The following is a 25,392-nucleotide window of genomic DNA, read 5'->3' on the forward strand; positions in this document are numbered from 1 at the left end:
GATCGAGATTTTGCGCACGTTTGAAGGACGTGCGTGGAGAGAAGTTTCTTGGAGATAATTGTGGAGGAAGATTATATCAGTATCTTAGTGGATATAGATGTTTTTGTATATACGACTGACTCTTTTTTACAATTATTGATATCGGATTAAGTAAGCGAGCGTTCCATTGGCGAACGAAACAGAGAAAGAGAGAAGGAAGCGAGAGAAGCTTCGTATCGAAAAAGACACCACTTCCTTTTCGACTCTTTTTTTTGGACGTTACTACGAGCGACGTCGCGGGCAAAAATGGTGGAGAAAATCCTGGAAGAACGAGAGGACGGGTGGCAGGAGACTACTCCTACTGGTAAGAAAATCTTTCATTATTGTTATAACTATATTGCCCAATTATAGAGAAAGGTAGTAACTACAGAAAAATGTGAAATTGAGGTTTTCTGCTTTTTTGAGTAATTTTAGACATTTTGTGCCTTGGTTTAGTCCGATATAGCAGTAAAATAACTGCTTTTCTCTATAATTGGGTAATATACAAGAGTGTACAACAGTGTAATACAAGAAAACACAGAATTATATTACAAATCGTACATGTACTTAGGTTTTGAACAGTACAAAATTGTATTAGCCTTTTTCTAAGAAAATTCAGCTATAATTTTTGGTATATATTTCTGTCTACAAACCAAATATCTCTTTTCGTTCATGAAATTGAGTTCACGACTTAATTGAGGTCTACGAGATAGAATTTATAGATTTTCTGACAAAAGCAGACTGAGCTTCGTTAAAATATCGTTCACATTCCCCCTTGTTTCACGAGTTTCTATAATTTCTGCGATTCGCGTTTAATTGAGCTGTCAATAAACGGAAGAAGCGAATAGTACCGAGAGGACGAGTCGATCTCTTCCAAACCACCCACAGCCATTTTTATGTTTACGATTCGCCGCCGGCACAGATGACTCAAAACAATCCGGTATCCCCTTGATCTAACCTCTAATTATGCGTAGTCTATGGCAAAAATATTTCCTAAACTCGTTTGCTTGGTTATGTACTATACGAGTTATGATAATTACCGACACAATGGTCATTTTTGGAAAAATGAAAAGATGTAATTTTGATTTAGAGAAATGTTGAATTTAATGTAGGAAATTATTTCGATTGGGTTGCCTTTTGGAATTTTCAATATTTGTCGCGATGGAATAGAGAACGCGACAATCGATGTTGGTTAACGGAAGAACTTTCTCGAAGCTAGTCGCGCTGCCAACGTTCTTCGCTCCGAGTTTCGCTATTCAACCGTTCTTGCTTTGAAATCGATTTGCAAATCGCAACGCTCGAACTATCGAGAACGTCGTTCGTGCAGGGAGACAAATTTTTGCATCATCCTTCCTTTCAGCGGAATATTATTGCATCAGCTATATTCGAACTTTCTGGCGTTCGTTCACGGATATCAGTGAATGCAATTATAACCTGTATGAATATTTATTATTATTACATGCCTTTATTGTGTAGTTTACATATAATAGATTGGAATTATGTAACTTTTATTAGTAATTGCATAGAGGATGAGGGTACAGTCAATGACTGATTCATGACCTAACCTGTTTAAACTCGCGTTTGTGATTGAATCATTTTAATTCATGCAATACCTTTGTTAGATTTTGGCTTCAAAAATCAAAGAATAATCTGTTCTAAAGTTCCTGCATTTAAATTAGCTATATATAATCTGTCACATCACTCAAATCAGAACCAGAATTATCTGCTTTAATCCAACTCCAAGTGGCGCTAGCTTTCTGCCTGATTTGACCTCACAGAAACACAATATTTAACACCTTTTATATTTTTAAACTTACTAGTAGACTTCTAAGTATTCCTCGAGTTACAATGGTTCGTTCTATCATAATTGTTGCGGCATGCATTTTCCAATTTAGGAACATGTATCGACTAAAGAGCGTTTTGAAGCGCTCCAGGAGGCTTCAGAGCCGCGGTGGTAAGTCGAGGCGAATAGAGGCGTACGTAGAGCCACGCGTCGTTGAATTATTTTCGAGGGTCGAAGTGGGTTAGTCGGTTCGTTCGAGTTGGACGCATATCGCGAAGGGCGTCGGTAAGGACAACCCAAACAAAGAACGCGAACAGGGAGAGGAAGAGAGTGAAAGGGTCCTAGCGCATGGCAGTTGCTCCCCTTCGATTAAAGGGAAGGGTTCGTTTCAAAGGACAAAGGGACCCGGGTGCGTTTTGCGTATTACATCCGTTACAACCCCTGACGCTTTGGTAACGATGGAAACCTCGATGCTAGAAGTTACTGAAGCACTGGGAATATGATTTATGATCACAATAGTTGTATCGATTTATCTGGTTTCGATTATTCGCAGCCCTTTCTATTCAGGATTAATATTATTAGATAGAATGGGTAGAATATCGATTGATTTAGTTGTAGGATACTGCAAATAAGAATTGCTCACTATTTTAGAAATTTTTATATTACTTCACGTATGATTTCATGTCTTTACACTGTATTTTATTTTTGTACACTTTAATGGATCCTCATCCTTTAAGATGAAATAATAAAATTAAATTCAGGTGGGTGGGTTCAGGTTTGAGCTTAGTGTTAAACCGGTTAATCGAGGTCCTACTGCATCATGTATGTTGACTCTCTAGTTTTCAAGGTATATTCCAATAAGCTACCTATAAATACTAAATAATGGTAAAGAGTACATTAAAGTTTGCTGCAATTAAAGGAGATATATATAGGATTTGTTTATATTCTTTTTCTCAGTGTCTGCGTCATTTAATTCAAAATAAACATAATATTGTTGAAAAATAAACAGAGCGTGCCAGTCCAGAGTATGTGTCGAGACCTGCCTCTCTATCATTAAATGATATCTTTGTTGATGATTTTGCTTAATATTGCCGCTGAGTGTTATGAAGATAGAAAAATAAACAGAGGATACAGTCTCCTCACACGAAACGCACGTTTCTGAATTTTCTTTGAATCACGGGTCGCCTGTTCGGTGAAATAAACTTGAAAGATAGGGAGACAAGGCGTGCAGATGCGTTCGTAACCTCGTCAAGCGTCGTTAGGTTTTTGCATCGCGGATGGTTCCGCGGATGCAACGACATTATCGTTCGTGCATATCTCGCGTAAGATGGCGGCGTTCCTTTTCTGTGCCAGTCATTGAACTCTGAGTTGTCGGTGGTGTCGGTCGTGCACCGTGTTGCTCCTCGCCTAGCGATGCAAATCACGAAAATACATTCGCTAGACGAGAGCAAATCACGCATGCCAGATGCATTTAATTGTCACTGTACCAGCGACCATTCTTTCGCGAAGAACTGGTCTTCTTTAAGCGATTAAAGATTTCTCTGGAATTCACAGAAGCCTGTAAACATAAGAAAGGAACAGTTATAGGTAGATAAATAATTAGTTGCTTAAATATTCTGAGCGTTAAATATACAAACATACAAATATGTTTCATTCTCAAATTGTTAAAGATCTCTTTGCCTTTAATATCTTGTACATTAAAATTCCTAGATAGAATAGAATCGCCTAGCTCTCCAAGAGATGAAGTAGACTTATCTCCATATTTTTTTCCATCAGAGTCTCTAAAAAAGCACCTTGCCTCAAGCATGTTTATTTAACGAATTACTGTAGGTCTTTGAAACCTATTTTGTTCCTCCCTTTCTGTATCTATATTTATGGATTATGATCCATCCCAGCACTGACCGTGCCCAAAGAAGCTTAACTTCGATGATCTTGCAATGATTGGAGGCTCTTAATGCGTTAAGCACCATTGATCTTGAAAGAGGGCCCGGTTCCCCAGCAAAACAGCGTCGAAAGAGATTTAAAAATGGCCGAAAGATGCCTCTCGTTTCCTCGATGTTTATTTCGATAGCCATCGACTGTTATAGAAACCAAGTCGAACGTGTAAATATATCGTCCACGGCGACCGATAAGAGAAATATTATTAAGTGCAAAACGCAGGATGACTAATACCCTTGCCTTGGCGCTCGGGCGAGGCAGATAAACGCTGTCGAGAATAAATAACATATCGTGAGTAACAATGATAAAAGACGGGAGTGTCTCGTGCGTGTGTCTGCCGATTGATTCTTGAAAAATACCATCTGAGGATAAACACAACCAGTTGCGTAATTAATGTAATTATACATACTCGTTATTATCAATTAAGGCTCGTCGCGGATTTGCGAAATCCCTGTACGGTGTTTACTCGCTGAAAGCTCAGCGCTATCTTCAGTATCTCTGGTTTTCTTGAGAGATCTCTTTCACTCCGTTGTCTGCAAAGCAAATCAAGTCATTAATAATAATACCAGCAATAACAAGTCTTTATCACATCACTAATTAAAGCGTTCTCGTGGAAAGTAGCGAGAATACCGAAATTGCAAAATGTTGTATTTGTTAAAAAGAAATATTCTAGTGGCCTAATGAGCGAGATATTAGCACAGAGCTGTTTTTAAATTTTATCTTGTATTAGTTGTAAGTGTATTAAGCGGCGATACTATACCGAGTAGTAGTTATATCTTTTGATTCTTGTCCTAATTGTGTATACAAGATCTCCCAGGCATCTTAATCTCAATTTTTGACTTTTTTTCCGCAGGAGGGGATATTCTCCTATTGGATCCGACCTGCAGAGACAGGGTAAACACAACGCCAGAATCAATACGCGCGGTGCAGGCTCGGCAGGAGGAAGCCAGGCTCAAGAGGCGCAAGAAGAAGCGTTCCGGGTCGTCCTTGGTGTCTTCTTGCTTCCAAGGTAAAATTCGATCCATGGAAATATTCGCGACACCTATGTGAGCTGGAGGAGACGCGCCTGTCGCTATAAATATCGATCAACGATTAATGAATCGACCGAACACGCGGAGGGGATGTGTAATGATCGACACGGAAGTAATTCAGTGTGAAACGTGGCGTTTTGGTAGGAAAAGTTCAGTCAATTTACCTGGGACACTTAGGTAGATGTTACTATTCGTGTTCCACGAGAAGTCTCTTGAAAAGTATATTACAGACAATGTTTTCTAAGGGACTTGTCATGGGACACAGATAGTACCAGTGGTCCAGGAAAGTATTAGAGCACTAAGTCAAAACATTACCAATTCTCGAGTTACTACAGCTTTGGTTAGAGTGGTCTTTAAATATATAGTATTTTCGATCGTGAAAAAAAATAGATAAGGGAACTGGAGTGGTTTGAAGTTGCATAGGTTTTTTTTCTGGGGAGAAGAACTGGTTTTACTTTTCCATCTGCTACATAGTGTAGAAACATTTTCAAGAAAATTCAACTTTTAGGGACATGAAAGTAGAAGGTTCGCTTTTTAAAGTGACTCCTGACTAGTTCGTGTACGATTTCTTGTTACTAAGTTACAATAATTAATATCCCAGCCCTAGTATTCGAATCGATTTCCACCCCTGCTAGTTTCTCCAAGCTTTCGAATATTCAAATCATTCAGTTAATTAAATTCCAAAGCTTGGAATCTTCAAATATTCAAATTTTAAATAATCTGTTACATCATATTTTCTAATGCTCCGAATTTACTTCAAACCGTCTCTATAATAAAACTGCGTAATATGAAGTGAGCCAGGGAATTCCTTGGCATCAGAATGAGAGAACTGACTCGAATCCAAGAAAAAAATTGGATCATTTCTTTCCTCAGCTTGAATAAATTCGTCCCTGGGGGATTTAAGCGTCGAATGATTCTGCCGAGTGTCAAACGCTAATATGAAGAATTAGATTTTCTGCTCGCTGACGGAGATTCACGCGATCAGCGGCGAACCGTCGCGTGATTGGTGCTCCGGTGACTTGCATTTCGCTCAGGCATCCGAGTTTGCACAAGTTCAGAACGTTCGAGAAACGCGGAGATGATGGGCGGCGAATCGATCGCGCACGCGCACGCAAGCTCAACTTTTGCCTCCAGTGTAGCGGCCGATCACTTTTGCACGACACGACCTACCTTCTGTCTTATTTGAGACGGATAAATATCTGACGAAACATTTTGCTACGAGGGTGAGGTCGCAGAGATAACTGTTAATTCTATCGGGAGCCTTAATTGAAATTAGAATCGTTCGTTGATGGCCTGGCTAATAATAACTGTGTATCGCTAGGGAAAAGTAGGCAAAAATGATATCTCGGAAATTGTTTCTCTAAATCAGTCGGTATAGCAGATCTTGCTAATTTCTTGTTAGTTATATATAGTGTTATGTAGCATTTGAGGTTTCCCGAAAAACACTGACCGAGTTTGTTGCCTTAGACGATTACGTCACTGTAACGATCGATTCGTAACGCCAAGCATGTTTCGTGTTCGAGAAGCTTCCACGCTGTACTTACGTGTACGTGTGTACGTGGCCACGGGGGTTAAACTAGGCACAAGAGCACCCGTATGACTTAAATCTGGGGCACGGGTTCACTTGTCGATACATGTATATTAATATACAAGGCGTTCCTAAAGTAGTAGTGAAGAGATTATTCATGTGAAAAATTAAGTCGAAGATATGGCGAAAAATTAGACTTCGAGACAATTTTTTTTACATACAAATTATAATTCTGGGCCACTTTTATATCTCAAATTTGTTTATCCTCTGATTTTTTACTATTCGTTGTTTTTATTTTCCACAAACATCAGTGAATCTGAGCATCCGATTAATCAAAGTCTATTTTCTTCAAAATTAAGTTTTATGCAGCCTTTTACTGCTTTTTATTAGAATGATATAGGGATTTATTTAAGTTATGTTACGAGTAAAGGAGATTTAATGATGTATAAATTACGTAAGAAATGGATAGTTGCATTTATTTTCCTGTTCTCTCGAAGGCTAACAAAAGAGATCTTGGGTCAGGTTAGTTCTCAGGTAGATTAGATCAAATTCGTATTCTAACTTCAACTAAGAGGTTATGTAATTACTACTAGCGGATGACCTAAAGGACGAAGGATTCCAGTTTCGACCATCGCGTGGGTCTCTCGACACAATCGACGAAATTTAACACCCGTGTTGGGTCGCATTCTAATCTCCTAATAAAAACGACGCAAGCTTATTTCAGCACTCAGCCACTCACTGAGCCGGAAAATATCTTATAGTTCGTCTTCACCAGCATTTGTGAACAATATGAAAATGAAATTTCCTAGAAATCGACTAATCGCGTACTTGTTTGCATACTGTTCTTAGTGTTCGCGAAAAAAGTCGATCTTATTCTCCTTTTACATAGTGAACTTTTTACCGCATAAAAAAATCATATAAAAATTGATTTACAAGTTGCAACTTGCTAACTTGTAAATCAATTTTTATACGATATATAGTCCCAGTGTGTAAAGAAAACCAGGGACTGTCATAAAAACTTCACGAATTCTGCAAACATTGTTGATGAACTGTTCGCTGGTGGAGGCAGCTTCACGCTGTAACGCGAAGTTCCCACGAAGCACAGGTTTCCAAAGAACGCAAAGTGCAGTCATAGGTTATGTTACCGCCAATGCATTTGCGTCGCAGTGAGATATTTTTTGGCCGATTATACATTCGCGGACGTGGAGGACATAGGAAACGCGTAGAAGCGCGTATTATCTGTTTCTGGTTGCTAGGTATTCGGCGGTGTTGCCAAGCAGAAATCGTATCTTTGCGAGAGGGGAGAGAGGTTAAAAAGGGGAGGAAACGTTGGTTAGGGAGCAGAAGGGAAGGTGAAACGTTGCGACGTTGAACGAGGGGAACGGATGACAAACGGAGTCGACAGGAGTAGCGTGGAACGAAAATGAAAAACGGAACGGAACGGAGTGGAATGGAACGGAAATCAGCGTGGTTGAGAGAGGTGGTGGGAGTGTAGCAAGAGGAAGCGAGAAGTTTGAAGGCCTGGGAGAGGTTAGGGTAAGAGCGAGAGGGAAAAGAATGAGAGGGAGAGAGATGGTCTATGTTTATGTGCGCAGTAGTTTGAGAATGCTCTTGACGCGCGATCCCTTTGACCTTAACATTGACCGTGACGCGCGTAGAACGCTTCGAAAGGGTATTTTTATCTTCTGTAGTAGAAATTCATCTTATGACAGAAACGACAGTATTCTTTTTTCGATAAAGAGTCGGTGATATCACTATCGACCACGATACATATTAACAAGAAAAATATATCTTTGGCGCGGAATTCGATTATTTTAAATGTGAACGTATATATTAGGTTGAGGCAAAAGTTCGTATTGCAGAACTTCTCTTTCTTCTTTCTGAAGTTTATATAATAAGAAATGAAGACAAAGTAACTGTTTTATAGCATGAAAACGTAGTTACTTTTGATGAAAGAAAGGGTTCCAAAATAACGGTGGTCGTGTACTTTCTTTTCAGAACTGTACAAATTGACCGGCGAGATTCTCGGAGAGGGTGCTTACGCCTCGGTTCAGACATGCAGGTCGCTTTACACAGACCTGGAGTACGCCGTGAAGATAATCGACAAGATTCCGGGCCACACGCGCGGTCGAGTATTCAAAGAAATCCAAATGTTCCATCATTGCCAGGGACATCCGAATATCATTCAGTTGATCGAATTCTTCGAGGACGAAGAGAAATTTTATCTCGTATTCGAGAAAGTTAACGGTGGCCAACTACTGAGCCGAATTCAAGAGAGGATTCACTTCAGCGAACGGGAAGCGAGTCAGATAGTCAAGGAGATTGCTGACGCAGTGAATTTCCTTCACAAGAAAGGTACTAGAGTAGCTCTAGAAGGAGAAAATAAACAGTTTTCGACTCTTGCAATTTTCCTTTCAAATCGATAGAGTTCAAGTTAAGAAATCTTAAAAAATCGTAGTAATTGTTCTCTCCATAACCGACAAGTTTTGTAAAAACATTACTTCTTTTTAAAAGATATTTCGTATTTAGTTAAAACAGACGCTCTGTGTATTGTAATTTGAGTTCCCTCATTTTTTGGAAGATCAAAACTGAGGTTATCACCAGCAATGAATTATTCCTTGTTACTAGGAATCGCTCACAGGGACCTGAAACCTGAGAACATCTTATGCGTGTATCCGGACAAGTTGATACCAATCAAAGTGTGCGACTTTGATCTCGGCTCGGGCATCAGGTTCAACTCCTTCATGTCTGGTCCCGTAACAACGCCGCAGCTACGAACACCTGTGGGCAGCGCCGATTTCATGGCTCCCGAGGTCGTGGAGGCTTTCATCCACGACGAAGCGAACTACTACGACAAACGTTGCGATTTGTGGAGTCTCGGTGTGATCATATACATTCTCCTCTGCGGCTATCCACCTTTCTACGGGAACTGCGGCACCGACTGCGGCTGGGAGAGCGGGGAAAACTGTCAGTCTTGCCAAGAGCTTCTGTTCTACAGTATTCAAGAGGGCAGGTACGAGTTTCCAGACAGCGAGTGGAGGTGCATCTCAGAGGACGCGAAAGATCTGATCAGACGCTTGCTGGTCAAAGACGCTCATCAGAGACTGAGCGCCGAGTTGGTCCTGAAACATCCCTGGATCAACCCAGGTCCGAGTTCAGTCGAGAACACCGACAAGTCTCTCACTACCCCTCATATCATCAGGTTCGTTGCCGAGTTATTGCTGACTAGTTCCTTCGCCGCGATCCACGAAATTAACCTGTCTCTTCCTTTTACAGGAAGAACAATTCCGCGAGGGAACTATCGGCGTTCGCCGAATCGGCAATGGCTGTGAATCGCGTAGTACTTCAACACTTCTCCGTGAATCTGGACGAGCTGGCGGAGAACAGGGAGCGGAGATTATCGACCTCGTCCACTGACGAAGACAACCATCCATACGGGCACATGTCCGACTCGAGCAGCGAGCTGTCGGAGCATAGTAAGCTTTGCGCGACTCATTCCTCCAGCGAGTTCGATACGACTTCGAACTCGTGCCCGAAGTCTTGCTCGATTCGCTCGAGCAACGAATCGTCCGATCCGAAGACCATCGGGAAGAATCCGCTGATTGGTAAATATTCGTCGTCGCTGTTTGGCTTGTCACCGCCCAGCGAGAGTCGCTTGATGCAGCGTCGCTTGAAGGCGCGCTCGGATCTGCTCGAGCGTCAGTCTAACAAAGCGGTGATCGCGTCCCCGAGTGGCTGAAATCTGCCTCCTCGTGTATCTTTCCTCGCGTCGAATCTCCTTTCTTGGGCTAGCGTATCATTCGTATTTATACGTCTGCATATAGGGATACGAACAACGTGAGTACAGCAACGTTATCTATCGACGGTTTGAAAAAAAAAAAAAAGATAAAGATAATTGCTATAATATAGGCGAGCCTACAATTGGCTGATACGTAGAGGTTCGTGTTAAGATACGATTAACGAGCAGATTTAAATAGACTCGCTGCGACAATGACGATAATGGTATATGCTAAACAGTTACCGAGGCAAATTGTTTCGGTTGCATTTTCTCTTTGAAGCTCGTTCCTGTTTTTCAAATGGCTCTTGGACGATGCTTTTTTCCTTTGCTAAATTAGAACATTTGTTCGGTTCGTCGTTATTCGTCGTTTACTATCGTCGTTACCGTTGGACGACAGGTTTCTGAGAACTTCGTTGTGCAGATTTGGGAACCGTGTAGAATACCGTAAACATAAAACGCGACTTACGGTAGATAATCTTTCTGTACTATCGCTATCATAGTGCGTAGGAAGTATGTATATGCTCGTTCACATCGATTTGCTGAGACGGATATGTACGGATGGATACGAAAAGAAGAGAAACAATTGGTGAAATTTTTTCATTTATGATCTTGGAGAAAAATAATTATTAATGTACTGAATATCATTTTTTGGTTTTATTGCATCTGGCGGAGCCTACGAATGGGCAAACGCGTCGACAGGTTTCTCTTCTTTCACCTGGATCGTTTATCGAGATGTGTAGTCAACGGAGCGCGTTCTTGAACCAGAAAATAGGAAGTAGCGCTGACGAGTTAAGCGCGTTTTGGTGCATGTTACACGACTAGTTTTGCTCAGTAGGTTTCTAAGGACGTAGTAGGGTGTAAGTTTGAAAACGTCGCGACTAAGGATAGAATCCAAGAAAGGAAAACGAGGCGCGTTTGTGTCGAGAAGAAAAGGGGCGACAATTACGGCCATTTATCTTTTTTTTTTTGTAAATGTCTCTTAAGTATCTTTGTAGAGAGTTAGCGCGTAAGAAAGATAAAAAGTTAGTTTACAAAGAAAAAAGGAGAAAAAAAAACAAAAAAAAACGATTACAGAAAAAATTGTACCTGCGTCGTAAGTGATTAAGTGAGAAAAAAAAGAAAAAAAATGAAAGAGGGGGAGAGAGAGTGAGAGAGGAATACAGAGAAGAGATCGTGATATATGGATCGAAAGCAAAAAGAAACGCGTTAGCGTGAAAAATTTCAAGGCGTACCTAGATTACACGGATTTATCCATTAATTACTGTTACGTATTTTTGTAGAGTTTTATCGATGAAACGTTTTTTATCGTCTGCCCACCCACAGTCGCTTCACTGTTACTCTATCAGTGATTCTCTTTCTGTTCGCGTGACAAGACTCTCCATGTATACCAGAAATTTCAACGATACTAGAAAATAATTTTATTAACTTCATTGAATCTGATTCGATACTATCCAATGCTTCATCATTCAAGTATCTTTTAAGATGAAACATTGAATTCATACTCTTCACGAATTCAAGTTCAATGGAAAAACCGCGAAGAAAACTTAAAGTAGGATTGCTTTTGTTTCTCCATTTTTCTTCTTTTTTCTAATCGAAGCTTCAACTTTTATATTTTGTTTGTGCTCTGCTACTGTGCGGTGCGGCGGGGGGAGATTTTTTACTCAGGGCAGTTACACATGGGCTGCGTTAATTCGTTACGAATTGCACACTATCGCGTTTGGCGACAGTTAAGAAGAAAGAGCTTATAACACGTCTATATGGCGGACAGAGTCCGTTCAGGGTTAAAAGTTACTCGTCTACTCGTTCTTCCTTCCTAACAACGTAACCCTGAAAGAGAAACTTCGTTTAACGATTTCTATAACGCGCTGCATACCTAATAACAGATTATATGTATCTATAGGTCGTGTCCCAGGAGAAGTCTCGTCGAAAGCGTTGTCCCTAATGCGTTCCACGAGACATCTCGTGAGAGGGGAACAGTACATAAATAGTGATACAAGTTTCCGCGAAGACCTTTGATCGTTCCCCCAAGTATTTCGTCAGAGTTACAATTTTTTCCGTTTTCATTTGACCGATGCGGATACGCGAGACGGGGTAATTGATCGCGTATGAAACTGGCTGTTATCGAGGAAACAAATTACCAAAAAACGAGAAAAGAGAAAAAGAACGTGGGCGAAGGGAGAAGAAACAGTTTACATATGGAGTATTTCGAATAACAACGTTGCAAACGAGAAAATCGACACATGCTTACGACGTAGAGACGAAAAAAATGGGTTGAAAAGCTATGTACACGCGTGGAGCGTTTGGAACGCGAGTATCGCGATAATTGGTCTCTTTTTGCGTAAAGGCTCGTTCAGATTAGTCAAGGTACTTGAATTCAGTTTTGGACTGCTTGACCAATGTGGACCTGTTATTCACTTGACTTGAAACACCTTTTCAAGCTTCTGTCTCTAGGCTCTTTCAGATTAGACAAGTTACTTGAATTCAAGTGGCTTGAGTCTGAGAATTGCAAACGATTCGAGGCAACTTGGCCAATGTGAGTGTATTATTTTACTTGACTTGAAATACATTTTCAAGCTTCAAGCGGTATCGAGGTCCCTTCAACTTGCCCTTACCTCGAAATACACCTCACTGGAATTGAAGTAACTTGCGTGGACCCAAGTTTGATATGAAGCTACTAAGTGGCTAAATAATTTGGCACTAATCTGAACGAGCCTTTCAAGTAGCTTGACTTGCCTGAACACAGACTTGACCTCAAGATTCTTGAATACAAATGGAATTGAAGTAACTCGATTAATCTGAACGAGCCTTAAGACCAAAGAGCACGATGACGACAGCGACGATGAACGGTGACGACGGACAACGACGACCACGCTTCAGAATATCCCCAAGCTTCGTCGTGCCTCTCGACGACGTTTTCAATTATTGCCACACATTTTTCTAACGTTTCTCATTTCCATTCTGTTCAGTTTCTCATCCCTTGGATTTTCAAATAACGCGTTTTTAGCTGTTACTCGTTACGCCCCAGCGTGTGGCGTGTGGCGTAACCAACATCGATATATGCGGATAGTTTCGTAAGGAAACTTCGTATGCACTCTCCATCGATACACTCTGCGCGTGAGATATTGCACAGAGAGCTCCGTGCCTTTTGCATTCTCGCGACTAAGCCCGAACGAGTCTGCGCCGTTTCGGGACGAGAGACATATCTCGTTGAAACGTGATCAATATCCATCGAGGGTGCATCGTGTGACCATGGAGGAGAATTAGGATCGATGTAGCGTTCGGTGGGGGATGGATCCCTGCTACGCGAGGCAGAGGATCCTCGAGTTTAGCGGATAAAAAAGCGAAAGTTGAAAACAAGCAGAATAACAACAGCTTGGGAGTATAGTAGAATTATACCTCGATTAATTAAGTCATACGTAACTTTGAATATATAAGATTTTTGATTTATTAGTTTACTGTATTAAGGAGAGTATAGTGTGGGACCTTGATTGGACAATAGTTTACAGAAAATTGAAGAAAGAACTGGTCGCTAATACTAGGAATATCAGAAGGGTCAGATTGACCTTTGATTATTCCTAGTACACATTTTATTCCTCAGAAACTTCAGTTTGGTTTCTTCGATGATGTTAGAAGGAATGAATATTCATCTTTTTCAGAAGTCTGTAATCTTGATACGATAAAGGTAGACATGCGTTAGCCTCAGTAGTTTTAAGGAAGCGTTTCAGTATTGATTATAATGATAACTCTATTAATCGAGGTTCCTTATTGTACTCAGATTCTTCAGTTTCTGTCGCCATATTTAGTTGTAACTCCCAGCGCTGATATTTGTAATCCCATTCCACGTTAACATTGGTAGAGCAAGAAGCTTTGTGAGGCTCCAAAAAAAAAAAAAAAAAAGCGGCACAATCTCCACCGAATGATAGATCCATCTTATATCTCGTCCGTGGTGCGACGAACGAATCGTCGATATGTTAATGACTCGAGCGTAGATAAGTGCTTTCCGAGGAGAATGTGTGAGAAGAGGAAGTTCGTAGAAGGGCGAGCATTGTGAGAAGAGGGATAAACGCGGAGAAGGAAAATTCACGGCCATAATATAGATCTACGACTCTGTAGTAATACGCGCGCGTGTGTGTGTATGACGAGCGTGTAACGTGCGTGTACTCTTCTCGTTTGAGAAGAACGAATGAGAGAATGTGTGAGACGAGTGTGTGTGGGGTGCGCGAGTACGCGCCATGCGTGCTCGAATGTGAGAAACCGTACGTTTAAAAAGAAAACAAAAAAAAAATAAACACCTTTGTATAGGTTTATAAGATTTCGTGCTAAGATGTACCGCTGCGTTATATCGACAAAACTTCCTCTCAGCCATCTACCTATCACGTCTCATCTGTGCCTACAATGTATGCGCCATTGCAGACACATAATTTATTTTCACATTTGGTTTCGTGTGAAGCTGCGTCTACACTATCTAACGTAACATTAAATAACAGTATACTGTAACGTGTGAAACTTGCTTGAAAACGAAAGAGAAGTTTTATGGAACACAGATATACATTTCTACGATATAGACTCACTTTTTACTGGCGAGTTCATAGCATGAGACGCCTTATCAAGGTCAACTGAGGGTCATCAGACTTCGGTCTTATCGAAAATCGTGGGTGCAAATAGAACTCTTTCACTCTAAATAAGTTTAAGTTTTATGGAATGTAATAACGAGGCTATAACGAGGAAATACTGTGTCCAGGTATCTGTAAAGATCAGACACAGTTAAACCAATTAAGATTCAAGGTTATAAATACTTCAATTTTTTCAGTCTTCAAAACGTTAAATGTTGAACACAAATTTCTCATGTAGCATTGTTTTGGTAGATAGTGTAGACACAGCTTGTCAGTTAGTATCGGCTCAAGGTAGATGGGAGAAACGCGAAATATCGCTTTGAGGAGACAAAATTCCGCAACGATCATGAAAGAAAGGTGTGTGAGAAAATAGAGATTTTGTGTCTAAAATCGGCGGTCGATACGCACCCATCGACTACTTTTTCATATTGTCAGATAAGAAAGGGAGGAGTTACAAAACGCAACGGTGGTCTCTGTGAGGCGGTAGAACGCGTAAGCGCGCGCGCGCGCGCATCGTCGCTCCTAAATTCCCTTTCAAATAGACACATGTATCTTTTTTGCGTTTCCGTCCTCGAATCGAAGGGAAACGATAACGATTCGTTCGCGAGTACAAAGAATCAACGAGACGAAAAAAAAAAACAGATGTTGCGACGAAGCACGTGTGAGAAGATCGAGCGCGAGTTGCGCATCCCGAGGTAAAGAAACAGCATTTTCGTCATTTCTTTCTTTTTATAAAAAAAAAAGACAAAAAAAGAAAAAAAGACCTATGAAAATGAATAAAAAAAGAAGAAACGTCACGAACATTTCTTAACCGAACGTAGTTTTTTCTTTGCTTCTTTCTTTCTTTCCAATCACTGTTATCTTTCTTTCCAGTCAATGTTACAAGGAAGCCTCTCGTTACTCCTTCATCGATTTTCAGATGATTTAACGACGATCCTAGATTGAGTTTCACCGATCGACAAAGCAACGAGAACGATACCCATTCTTTTTTTTCCGTGAAAAAAAGACACTTAGAAAGTAGAAGAGTCGCGTGCACGTTTGTAAGAAGCCTGTTAGCGGCTTCTCGATCGTGCAAGTAGAAATCCTCATCCAAATACATTTATGCCTTTGCCTGCGATTCAGAGTCGAGGAACAAAAGAAGAAACGTTTTTGGAACTGATTCATCTGAGGTTCGCGAATTGCATGGGTTCTTCCATGTAAAAGTCGGCGAGTCTTACGAAACTTTGTAAGCTTCCTAATAAAATAGCATTTAACTGAGAGAATTCGTAGCCTGGGTAGTTCTTCCCCATTTGCATCCTGTCGTTTCCAGCCGAAGAGAATGCATGATACCACACGCAGAACTCTGCGGGAGACAATATAAGAGAGCAATAGCAATTGTCCCTCGTTAAATGATAACTTCCCACGTTAATTGAGCGTGTCAGCACTCGAAAGTCCTTGATGACATGAAGGCCAAACTGTTCTGTCCAATTGAAAATATTGAAGCATGTGACATCGAGTTGTGTGTGTCGCGAAAATCGAAGAAAAGTGGGAGAAAAGACCCCCTCCTCGAAGGGGAAGACAAGAGGAGGGACAGTCTCGCAAGAAAGTGTCCTTCGTGTTTGTACATATTTATTTCCAGCATGTTCGCAACGTATCGACCAAATACACCCCCATGGAGAACGATTGTCTCCCCCTTGAACGCATTGTTGAGCAGAGAAGACTACGCGAGACGTGTCGTGGATCGTTTCGTTGCTTCCGAACGAGCCAGATCATTAAACAAGGTGTTAGCATCTTATGGATCTAACGAGCTCTCGCGATTCGTATTCACCAACCACGAAGAGAGCGGATAAACCACCCTTTAGGCTGTGCTTCTCCCAAAATCGACTGCCAGGCAGATCGACAGTCTACGTCCCGAAAATCGACGGTACGCGCGCATCTGAGATCTAAATTCTGTCTGATCTCTGTGGTTGTAAGGCAAAATGACACGAGTGACATATTTTTATTTTGAAAATATTCGAAGCAAATTTATACTTGTAAGCCAGGCTGACCCAAATCCATTTTTTCAAAATTAAGTACTTGGGTTACGTTGACTCAGGTACAGAAATATTCATTCCTAGTTTTGTCTCTAAAAACTTGAATCTGCTATCTCTAAATAATTTTTTTATTCTATTCATCTCCCCACAATTGCGCAAATAAATATTCTCAATTGCCATGGAAGTGAACAAACTAGCTTCTAAATTTAATGCTTTTTCTAAGTTACGGTTTCCTCTGTCGTTTCGCCTTATGGCCACAGATTTAGCCTAAACGCTCTAAGTGGTGTCCCAATTTCGCAGGTGAGCCCATCACGCCAAAATTCTATTCCAAAGAGTACGAGGACGTGAACCACCTTGATGCGAGCGAGGCGCTGGAGCGAGCCACGAGCAAAGAGAAAAAGAGCTCCGAGGATGTTCGTCGTTGGCCCCTGCTCACCAGTCGCGCGTAACTTTCTCTTTTCACCTTGTCCACATCCACCCTAAAAAATATATTCTGTTCACTCCAGCGGAACTGATTTCCTTTCCAGTTACGGCTGGTGGCATTCGCAGGGGATCGAGCCCACAGAGTCCCGCTTCAACTTCCGCAAGAAGACCTCGGATTTGGTGAACATGCAGCTAAAGATATACGCGGAGGATCGAAGGCTGAAAGGCCTGAAGTATTAAAGCCTTTGGACGAAAGAAATGTAAGAGTCGTATGGGTTAATAAAATCGTAAAGTATTTCTTCTTTTTAATTCTAACACCTAAGGCCTGCCTTATGTGTTTTTTTTATTCAACTCTTTATTACAAGTTTCTTTTCTATGAAAATTCCTTAGGAATTATGAAACAGTCTTTCTTTTACACTGTTACTTATTTTCTAGGATATATCTGAGGCTGTAAGGCGAAACGACCTATGTTACATTTTTCCTAATGTTACACCTTCTTCCTAATTTACTAACACCAGATTCCGTTAAATTTGAATTCAAATTTAAATTCAAATTTCAAATTTCAAATATAGATTCAACAGTACTTTATTTGTCCATAGAAGAAATTCATTTCCTCCAGACTAGATCCTTCAATTTTCTATCATAGAGCGCGCCGTGCCCTTCGAGGAAGGCACAGGCAGCGCCGATTGTGTTTCAGGTAGCAGCGGTTGGCGGCCGATACCGCGCGATCGATTTCCCTCGGTTTCCCGCCATCTCAAGGCCCTCGAGCGCTCCACCAATCAGGACGAGGGCTGACGGAACGCAGCCAATCACCGCGCGCGATCCGAGCGACTCTGGGCCGCCACTAGAGCGATTGTTTTTCGACTGCGCGACCAGCGGCGATTGAAAAAAGGCCACCGCGACGGTATTCCGCCAAAAATGAATTCCGGCGTGGCGGAGCACACAGCTCTGGGCGAGGATTGCCTGGAAAATTCGGAGGAACTGTCGCCGCCCGAAAGGTGAGTCGGTTCATAGGGTGTCTCCCTCTCTCAGGGGAGGCTCCCAAGTTTTGGTAATCTCGTGCAGCCCTCTTACCTGTTGCTCGGGGTGATGCAGGTGCATTTTCTCGCGCGCTCAGGTAAGGTTAAGAACCTTTGCCTGTGTTCTATCGTTGATTATCGTACATCAGCGATACTGGAGTCGTTTATTACCTTTTAAGTTCGTTATCGACCCAGTGCATCGATCGCAGCTGAGACGCGAGATTTTTCGGTGACCAATTCGTGGGCGGAACGGAGCGAAAGGAGTTCTGCGATAGAGGACTTTCGTATCGAGTTTACTAATCTGTTGCATGGCTCGGGGAGTAAATAGAGAAAGAACAGTTTTAAGGGGACGTCGAGTTACTTGGAGAATGGCCTTTTCTAGCCCTTGCCTCGACGATTTTGCTTTGGTCTGTTAAGTTGTATTGCAAATTGCGTCGTATTTTGGAGAATTTTATGAGATATAAGACTGAATATTTGAGTTGCATTATTGTTGTTATTGTGATCTGCATTGTGCACATATTGCTTTTTTGCATATGTATTTCGTATTTCATTGAAGTTTATTGAGAATTCGTTTATTGCTATGAATTTGAGCATTAATTGCACTTAAGATGTTTCAGTCAATAGTGCTTAGATTTTTTTTGTAAAAAGTGAATTATTTTCTTTGAAGTCGTAAGCTTAAATTTTTCTTTACAAAAGGAGTGTCCTCTGTCTTGTTCGTTTGAAACTAATAATTGTGTTGATCAGAGAGTAATAATGACCTTTATTGTGTAAACATAAGATCATTGCTCATCAATTGTCCGTGTTATCTGTGTCTTCTGCTTACTCCTAATTTATTTGAATATCGATTTTTACACTTTTGCGGGAGAGATTAGGAACCTACTTTCAGACAAATCTTGGGATTAATATGTCTGCAGAGTCGCCTTCTTCACCCTGGTGGAACAGGTTGTTTTTGACATTCAATCAGTTGACATTATTACTGTATTATTCAGAATTGTGTTGTCGTTAATTTTGTGTATTTATATGCATTTTATAGTAAACGATTACGGTTGGATGACAGCTGTAATAACAACTTGAATAGTACCCTGAATAGTGAGTCTAAGAATAGTGGAAAATGGTCGTGTTCTGGTGAGACAAATATTGTGGAACCAGAAATTTTAGAGGAAATGGGAGTTAGTATGTTAGAAGAAGAAGAAGCATTATATGAGAGCAGCAGAAAGTCTCAATCTCAGGAAGATGCAGTTTCACCTAGTTTTGATGACAACAGACAATATAAAAAACTTGATAATTTTGAAAATCAAGAAAATGTTTACAGAAGTTCCAGCTTTGAAGCTGTAAATATAGATAGGTTTGTTCCATAGACAATTGCTTTGCTCAGATTCAGTAACATCATGCAGCACATATTTACACAATTTTAAAACTCATATTTAGACTGGAGCAAGATCCATACGAGCTGGAGGAGCCAGCAGCTTACTCAACAATAGGAAACGAATCTGGCTATTCTTCTAGGATGGAATTAGATAATTATATTGAAACAAAAGAAAGTTTTAGTAAAGATAATGTAAATGCTTCCCCTGAAAGAAGCAGTTTTGAACATTTCTACCTCTATAGAAGAAAAAAGAAACCATCAATTGTTGGTGAGGACAAATTTAATAAACTGTCTGATGAAATGATTCTAATGATATTAAAATGGCTTCCCAAGAAATGTTTGGTAAGTTTATCCATTTAAAGAGAAGAAAATACTGCATATGAAAACACTTTGTACATGAAATTTCTTAATGGAACTCTGTTGTCGTTTATTTTAGGTACGTTCTATGTTAGTTTGTAAACGATGGTGTCAAATAGCGCGAGACGAAGCGTTATGGAGTAGATTAGATTTGGGCGGTAAAGTGTTAAACGAAGGCACATTGGGACATATATTACCACGAGGTGTTCAGATACTTCGACTTGCTCAAGCAGAAATCGCAGATCCAGTGTTTCTCGAAAACAGCGAAATCTTTACCGATGGTTATATTAGCAAATTACAGTACTTAGATCTCTCACTGGCAGTCATTTCTCCAGACGGATTGGCTATGCTATTGTCTAAATGTAAATATCTGAAAAAGTTATCTCTAGAAAAATGTGTATTAAACAAATCGTGTTGCAAAGCTATGAGTGAAAATAGCGACTTAGAAATTTTGAATTTAACAATGTGCGAAGGTATGGACGTCGAATGTATTAAGGACTTAATGAAACTTACGAAGTAAGAAAAGCAATTTATTATAACACATTTGTAAATGAATTGTACACAAATGATTCTAAGTTATTTGTTAATATTTTCAGTTTGAGCGCTGTCAATATGGCTTGGTGCGGTTTGGATACAGAGTCCATGACGTTACTCTGTAAGTCTCTACCTCGATCTGTTACTCGTTTAAACATAGCTGGTTGTAGGAAAACAATGACAGACGACAGTAAGTATAATTTTGGTGAGGAATTAACATCGATTGTGTATCACTTGCTTTTATTTTGGTTTGGGTAACACATGCTTTTATTTCAGATGTCAAAGATTTAGTAAAATGTTGTCCAGACATAGTAGAATTAGATTTGAGCGATTGTACTATGCTCACAATGAACACTGTTCGTAACTTGCTAGATTTATCGAAGTTAGAACATTTGTCTCTGAGTCGCTGCTATGGTATACCGCCGTCAACGTATATAACGCTGACGTATATGCCATCTTTGCTGTATTTAGACGTCTTTGGCTTGATGTCTGAACCGGTACTAAAAACTTTACAAGTTACCTGTAGTGAGACTCAACTCAATAAGTTCCTATATAGTTCCGTTGCTAGACCAACGGTCGGTGTAAGAAGGACGAGTATCTGGGGGCTTCGTGTTAGAGATTGAAGTACGTACGGATAACATTCTTTCGTGTAAGAATAATGGTAAAAATCGAGTAAAAAAAAACCAAAGGGAAAATGGAATGTACGTGATATAAATACTGTGCCTTTTTGCAAAGTGCCTTTTTATCGAGAGACTGATCTTGCGGTACTATCGAAATAAAATTAAATCAATATACTTTTTGTATATCATCTTTTTCTTAGTCTTTCTTAATCGAAGGCATTTACATATCATTCATATACATATAAATAACTATGCAAGGGAAACAAATACAATTTTTTGAGAATCGGATACCGATATGAATTAACGAGAGATTCGTTATTTTCTAACGAATTAGATTTCATATCATTTGACATGCTTCATTTTTTACTATCATTTCTCGTGCATCTGTAAAAAAAACTGTACTTTTCCCGACAGAATACTCCGCGAATATACGATTCATCTACCTGGTGGGGCTGTGTGAAAATATTTTATGGGTAGCTTGTTTTTCGTTACGTTATATTGTAAACGTGTATTGTGCTTTTACAAAACGTTCTACTGTAAATCAAATTTCTATTTCATCGCTTGTGATTTCACCGAAAAATACTAATAATGAATAACGCAGATCTTTATTTATCATGTAATAAACTTTATACTTATCAGCAAAATGACTGCAATTATAAATGTCGTATAAGAATTAAGAAGGTTAGCACTGTTAATCGGCAATATCTCAAGCTACTGACTAGGTAATAAATTCAAATTGTTTAATAAATAACAATAACAAAAATTACATATTTATTAAACCCTTTGAGAATACAATAAAAAGTCTTTGAAATGTTTGTATAGAATCATGTTAGTTTTCATGCATGTACGATTATTCAGGAATAGAAATTTATAAACGAATTGTGTTAAAATATTTGAAGGAACCAGGCAACTCATATTTCTGAATACTGTGTAATATACTTTACATTATCGATTTATAATCATCGTTCCTGAGCACTTTATTGCTACTACATGTAACCTGGGAATCACTGTAACATGAAATAGGATACATAGGCACAATTTTGTGACAGACGATCATGTTTCCGCGTTAGAACTTACCAGTAGAACACAAAGATAAACAGAGAATACAGTATACCGAACTTTGACGCGTGGAACCTGTCTCGTTTTCATTTCCAATTATAATCGAATACTCGTATATGCGTATGTTCAGTTTGAAGTTTAATCAAGTTAGGAATTCATACTTCTAACAAATGCAACTATTACTTTACAATATTTATACACATGGGCATTTGCTTAGGCGTGAGAACTGTACATCGAATTCGTCTCCCTAACAATGTCATTTGTACCCTTGTCACTTCCACTTAGTAATATTACGTTTCTGTTTTCTTTTTTGTAATAAAATATGATTCGCTGTTTTAACGCGACTACAATTAATTAAGCTGTTGTGACTGTTGTCTCTAGTGCTGGTTCGATCGCGCGTTTCGGTTTAATCACTGTAATGTTTGGTTCCTTTTCTGTGGCGTAGATCGACTTAGATTCTTGTTTCTCTTGCTCACTTTGCCATTGAACCTGTGCAACAGATAAAAATTATTGTTATGAGTCAAGAATGTCTTAAACAGGCCGAATTGTTCTATAATATTTACATGCTCTCTTGTGTCTCTCACCTTTTGCTTATGTTGTTTGACAGCCTCGATACATCTCTCTATAACCATCTGCTCCGTCAAAACTCCGTCTTTAGAGGCGTAGGCCGCTGCCTGCCACGCGACTCCCAGTTTCGCCAATTCTCTTCCAGACATTCCTTCGGTTATTTCAGCCATCTTACTACAAAGCGCACTGTAATCAAACTGCGCGATCTTTAGTCTCTTGTTTCCCTCGATCGCAGGCTGCAGAACGAACTTATCGAAGTAAAGACGAACTAAACGTTCACGTTCTTCCCGTCCTGGCAGACGGAACTCTACCATTTCGTCTAATCTGTCGTTCACGGCCCAATCGAATTGTTCTGGAGTATTCGAGGCGAGGACCAACATAAATTTGTTGCTCTGCTCGCCCGTTCTATACAGAAAAGCGTTTAACATCGCTCTCAGATCTTCTGAAATGTGTTCGCTGGATCGCTTCCTTAGGAAGGCGTCCGCCTCGTCAATGAAAAGCAGTAGACCTTTTCTGGACGTCATCGCCCAGTCGAAGACTTTGTGAATGGCAGTGACACCGTCTCGACCTAGAGGAGCTAGATCTCCTCCAGTCACGATCGCGTAATCCATGCCTGAGTGCTCCGCCAGCTTCTTGGCAAACATTGTCTTACCAGTTCCTGGCGGACCGTGCATTAGTATGTTTCTATACATTCCTCGATTTTGCTTCGTGTTCTTCGTCGCTATGGCTATGTCGCGCAACCTTTCTTCGAGCTTTGGCGCGAGTACGACGCCAGAAAGAGCGTCAGTCTGTTTGTCTTTTAGTTTCTTCACTGCTTCAATTGGATGCCGCACTGTATCCAGTACTGTAAATCTAGAAGTCTCTCGTACCAACGATGGTTTCCCTAATCGTGACTCTATGTACCGCGCTGCCACACCTGTGGTACCTTTTGCGGTATATACACCGAACGCTAAGAGAGACAAGCCACCAGCGGCAGCGATAATTTTGTCCCAGTCGTTTAGAAGAGCTGTTGCGCCAGAGCCTAACACCGAACCTGCGGTTCTGAAATATTTCATGCATGTGGTTTAATGTTCTTGAGAAGTTTTGTAATATTAACAACTGGAAAATACAGGGGAAGAAACTTGACAAGTTGCATTTTCTGAACTTTACAGGAGAGTAATTTTAAAGTACCAAATGTTCTAAACTGTATTTTTATTTGGTCTTTAGATTGAGCTTGTGTATTTGAAAATGTAAAAAAATTTAAATTTCATTGTACTAGTCATTCCCTTAGTTCTATCCCTTTGACTTGTCAAGTTCTACCTCTGTGATCTTTGCTAACTTACTTTATAGACTCCAAGACAGTGATCCTCTTTTCTGAGGCCTTTAATCTGATTTGCTCTAAATTCAAGTCCTGATTCTCTCTATCAATCTTTGCTTTGGCTTTCAGCTCTGCCTCCAACTTTCGCATTTCATTTTTGTGTCTCAACTCCATCTCGTGCTCTATCGTAGCTTTCCTCATTGCTTCTTGTTTGGCTACTGATTCTTCTTGCCTCTTTAAATTCTCATCATTCATTCTCTGCTGTTGTATTAACTGTTCATCGTATCTCTTCCTCGCAAGTTGATCCTGATACTGAGCTCTCATCTGATGCTGCTTGGTTTCCTCTTGAAGGGTTTTCCTTCTTTCCTCCCCTTCAATACGCCTCTGGTCTGCTTTCATTTGTTCTATGTTAGCTTCATACTTCTTCAACTCCGTTTGCATTTCAAACTGTTTGGTCGTTTCTTGTAGTTTAGAGAGTTCCAGCGCTTCTTTGGCATGTTCTATACAAGCAGAATCATAAAAAACCTTATCGTAAAGCTTACTCGTAAACTATTAATAGATAGAACCCATAGAATTCTTAACAGGCAAAATATTTTTACATACCAAAAAAAAAAATATTCAGTAACTAAAAAATAATGACGAAAGACCGCTGAAAACCATTCAAAAGGCTCGAAACATTGCCTCCGCGCGTCAACGATTGAACAAACATTTTCAAATAACATTCTTCCCCGTTTCATGAATGGTTTCATTCATGAAAACAATTTTCTAAGCTCCTCCGCAACAATGGACTGTTGCATCATTGCGGAGTGAGGGCTGAAAGCATCGTGTCAGTGGTAGAGCACGAGGCTCTTAACCCAAAAAGAACGTTTGCAGCTTACGTAACCTGTCGCAACGAATCGACGAAACAGAAACGTTTAATGAAAAATCTTTGACCGTACGTGATCTCTCGAGTTCCTTAGCAGCCGCGGCTGCTCTTTCCAAGGCACTCGAGTCGAATCGGTAAGCTTCCATTTGAGACCTCGTAGTCGGTGTACGTGGGACATCGCCGTCGCCGCCAATGTTCCCCGATGCCGGTGGTTGTACAAACTGCGAGAAATCCTGCGGCTGTGCATTACGATACCCGAAAAGCCACGACATGGTTCAGTCTTGCCTCGAAACGATGTAGCCGGTGAACAGAACGCGTATCTTCTCACTTTTCCTCACCGCGAGGGATCCTCACGTGCACTGCTAGCGTGAAAATCGGAACGAGTGGACTCTGGACCGGGATTCTACACATATTCCCGTTTGAACAGCGGAACGCGTGAATGTATAGTAGAACGGTTTAAAAAATCGTGTGATATACTATAACAAATACGCGAAACCCATTGGCGGAGTTCTTCCCCCTTCCTCAGAGGTTAGGACTCCACGTGACTAATGATGCGTAGTACATATGCGCATGTATTGCTCTCT

General features: G+C 40.4%; 4 protein-coding genes and 1 long non-coding RNA gene across 12 annotated transcripts; 4 read left to right on the plus strand and 1 right to left on the minus strand.

Annotated features, from left to right (window-relative positions):
- Positions 1 to 209: 209 nt before the first annotated feature.
- LOC143182081 (MAP kinase-interacting serine/threonine-protein kinase 1) lies at positions 210 to 12,662 on the plus strand. The gene is made up of 5 exons (XM_076382824.1): positions 210 to 343; positions 4,593 to 4,748; positions 8,297 to 8,653; positions 8,927 to 9,500; positions 9,575 to 12,662. The coding sequence occupies exons 1-5, from the start codon at positions 286 to 288 to the stop codon at positions 10,035 to 10,037; spliced, it is 1,608 nt and encodes a 535-aa protein (XP_076238939.1). The 5' UTR covers positions 210 to 285; the 3' UTR covers positions 10,038 to 12,662.
- A 3,672-nt stretch (positions 12,663 to 16,334) lies between these two features.
- On the plus strand, positions 16,335 to 17,928 carry LOC143182095 (uncharacterized). 5 transcript variants are annotated; one of them, XM_076382858.1, is made up of 4 exons: positions 16,335 to 16,592; positions 17,002 to 17,146; positions 17,229 to 17,384; positions 17,795 to 17,928. In XM_076382858.1, the coding sequence occupies exons 1-3, from the start codon at positions 16,463 to 16,465 to the stop codon at positions 17,362 to 17,364; spliced, it is 411 nt and encodes a 136-aa protein (XP_076238973.1). In that variant the 5' UTR covers positions 16,335 to 16,462; the 3' UTR covers positions 17,365 to 17,384; positions 17,795 to 17,928. The 5 variants fall into 5 exon arrangements, with proteins under 5 accessions (XP_076238973.1, XP_076238998.1, XP_076238990.1 ...); XM_076382883.1 differs by having other exon boundaries at positions 17,791 to 17,900; XM_076382875.1 differs by having other exon boundaries at positions 17,771 to 17,897.
- Skp2 (S-phase kinase-associated protein 2) lies at positions 17,910 to 22,418 on the plus strand. Of its 3 annotated transcripts, XM_076382842.1 has the most exons (7): positions 17,910 to 18,122; positions 19,177 to 19,488; positions 19,572 to 19,851; positions 19,946 to 20,228; positions 20,340 to 20,382; positions 20,463 to 20,590; positions 20,677 to 22,418. In XM_076382842.1, the coding sequence occupies exons 1-7, from the start codon at positions 18,043 to 18,045 to the stop codon at positions 21,021 to 21,023; spliced, it is 1,473 nt and encodes a 490-aa protein (XP_076238957.1). In that variant the 5' UTR covers positions 17,910 to 18,042; the 3' UTR covers positions 21,024 to 22,418. The 3 variants fall into 3 exon arrangements, with proteins under 3 accessions (XP_076238957.1, XP_076238947.1, XP_076238949.1); XM_076382832.1 differs by having other exon boundaries at positions 19,946 to 20,382; XM_076382834.1 differs by lacking the exon at positions 17,910 to 18,122 and adding an exon at positions 18,856 to 19,085 and having other exon boundaries at positions 19,946 to 20,382.
- LOC143182119 (uncharacterized) lies at positions 18,107 to 18,671 on the plus strand. Its single transcript, XR_013002395.1, has 2 exons — positions 18,107 to 18,241; positions 18,323 to 18,671. It is a non-coding gene; the product is annotated as an uncharacterized LOC143182119 (long non-coding RNA).
- Positions 21,932 to 25,175, minus strand: Bor (ATPase family AAA domain containing bor). 2 transcript variants are annotated; one of them, XR_013002391.1, is made up of 5 exons: positions 24,882 to 25,175; positions 23,969 to 24,443; positions 22,664 to 23,687; positions 22,098 to 22,568; positions 21,932 to 22,027 (listed from the first exon to the last, which is right to left on the minus strand). XR_013002391.1 is itself a non-coding variant. In XM_076382810.1 (4 exons), the coding sequence occupies exons 1-4, from the start codon at positions 25,078 to 25,080 to the stop codon at positions 22,434 to 22,436; spliced, it is 1,833 nt and encodes a 610-aa protein (XP_076238925.1). In that variant the 5' UTR covers positions 25,081 to 25,175; the 3' UTR covers positions 21,932 to 22,433. The 2 variants fall into 2 exon arrangements, 1 of the variants encoding a protein (XP_076238925.1); XM_076382810.1 differs by having other exon boundaries at positions 21,932 to 22,568.
- Positions 25,176 to 25,392: the final 217 nt, after the last annotated feature.

The sequence above is a fragment of the Calliopsis andreniformis genome, chromosome 1 (assembly GCF_051401765.1).
Source record: "Calliopsis andreniformis isolate RMS-2024a chromosome 1, iyCalAndr_principal, whole genome shotgun sequence".
NCBI classification, from domain to species: Eukaryota; Metazoa; Arthropoda; class Insecta; order Hymenoptera; family Andrenidae; genus Calliopsis; species Calliopsis andreniformis.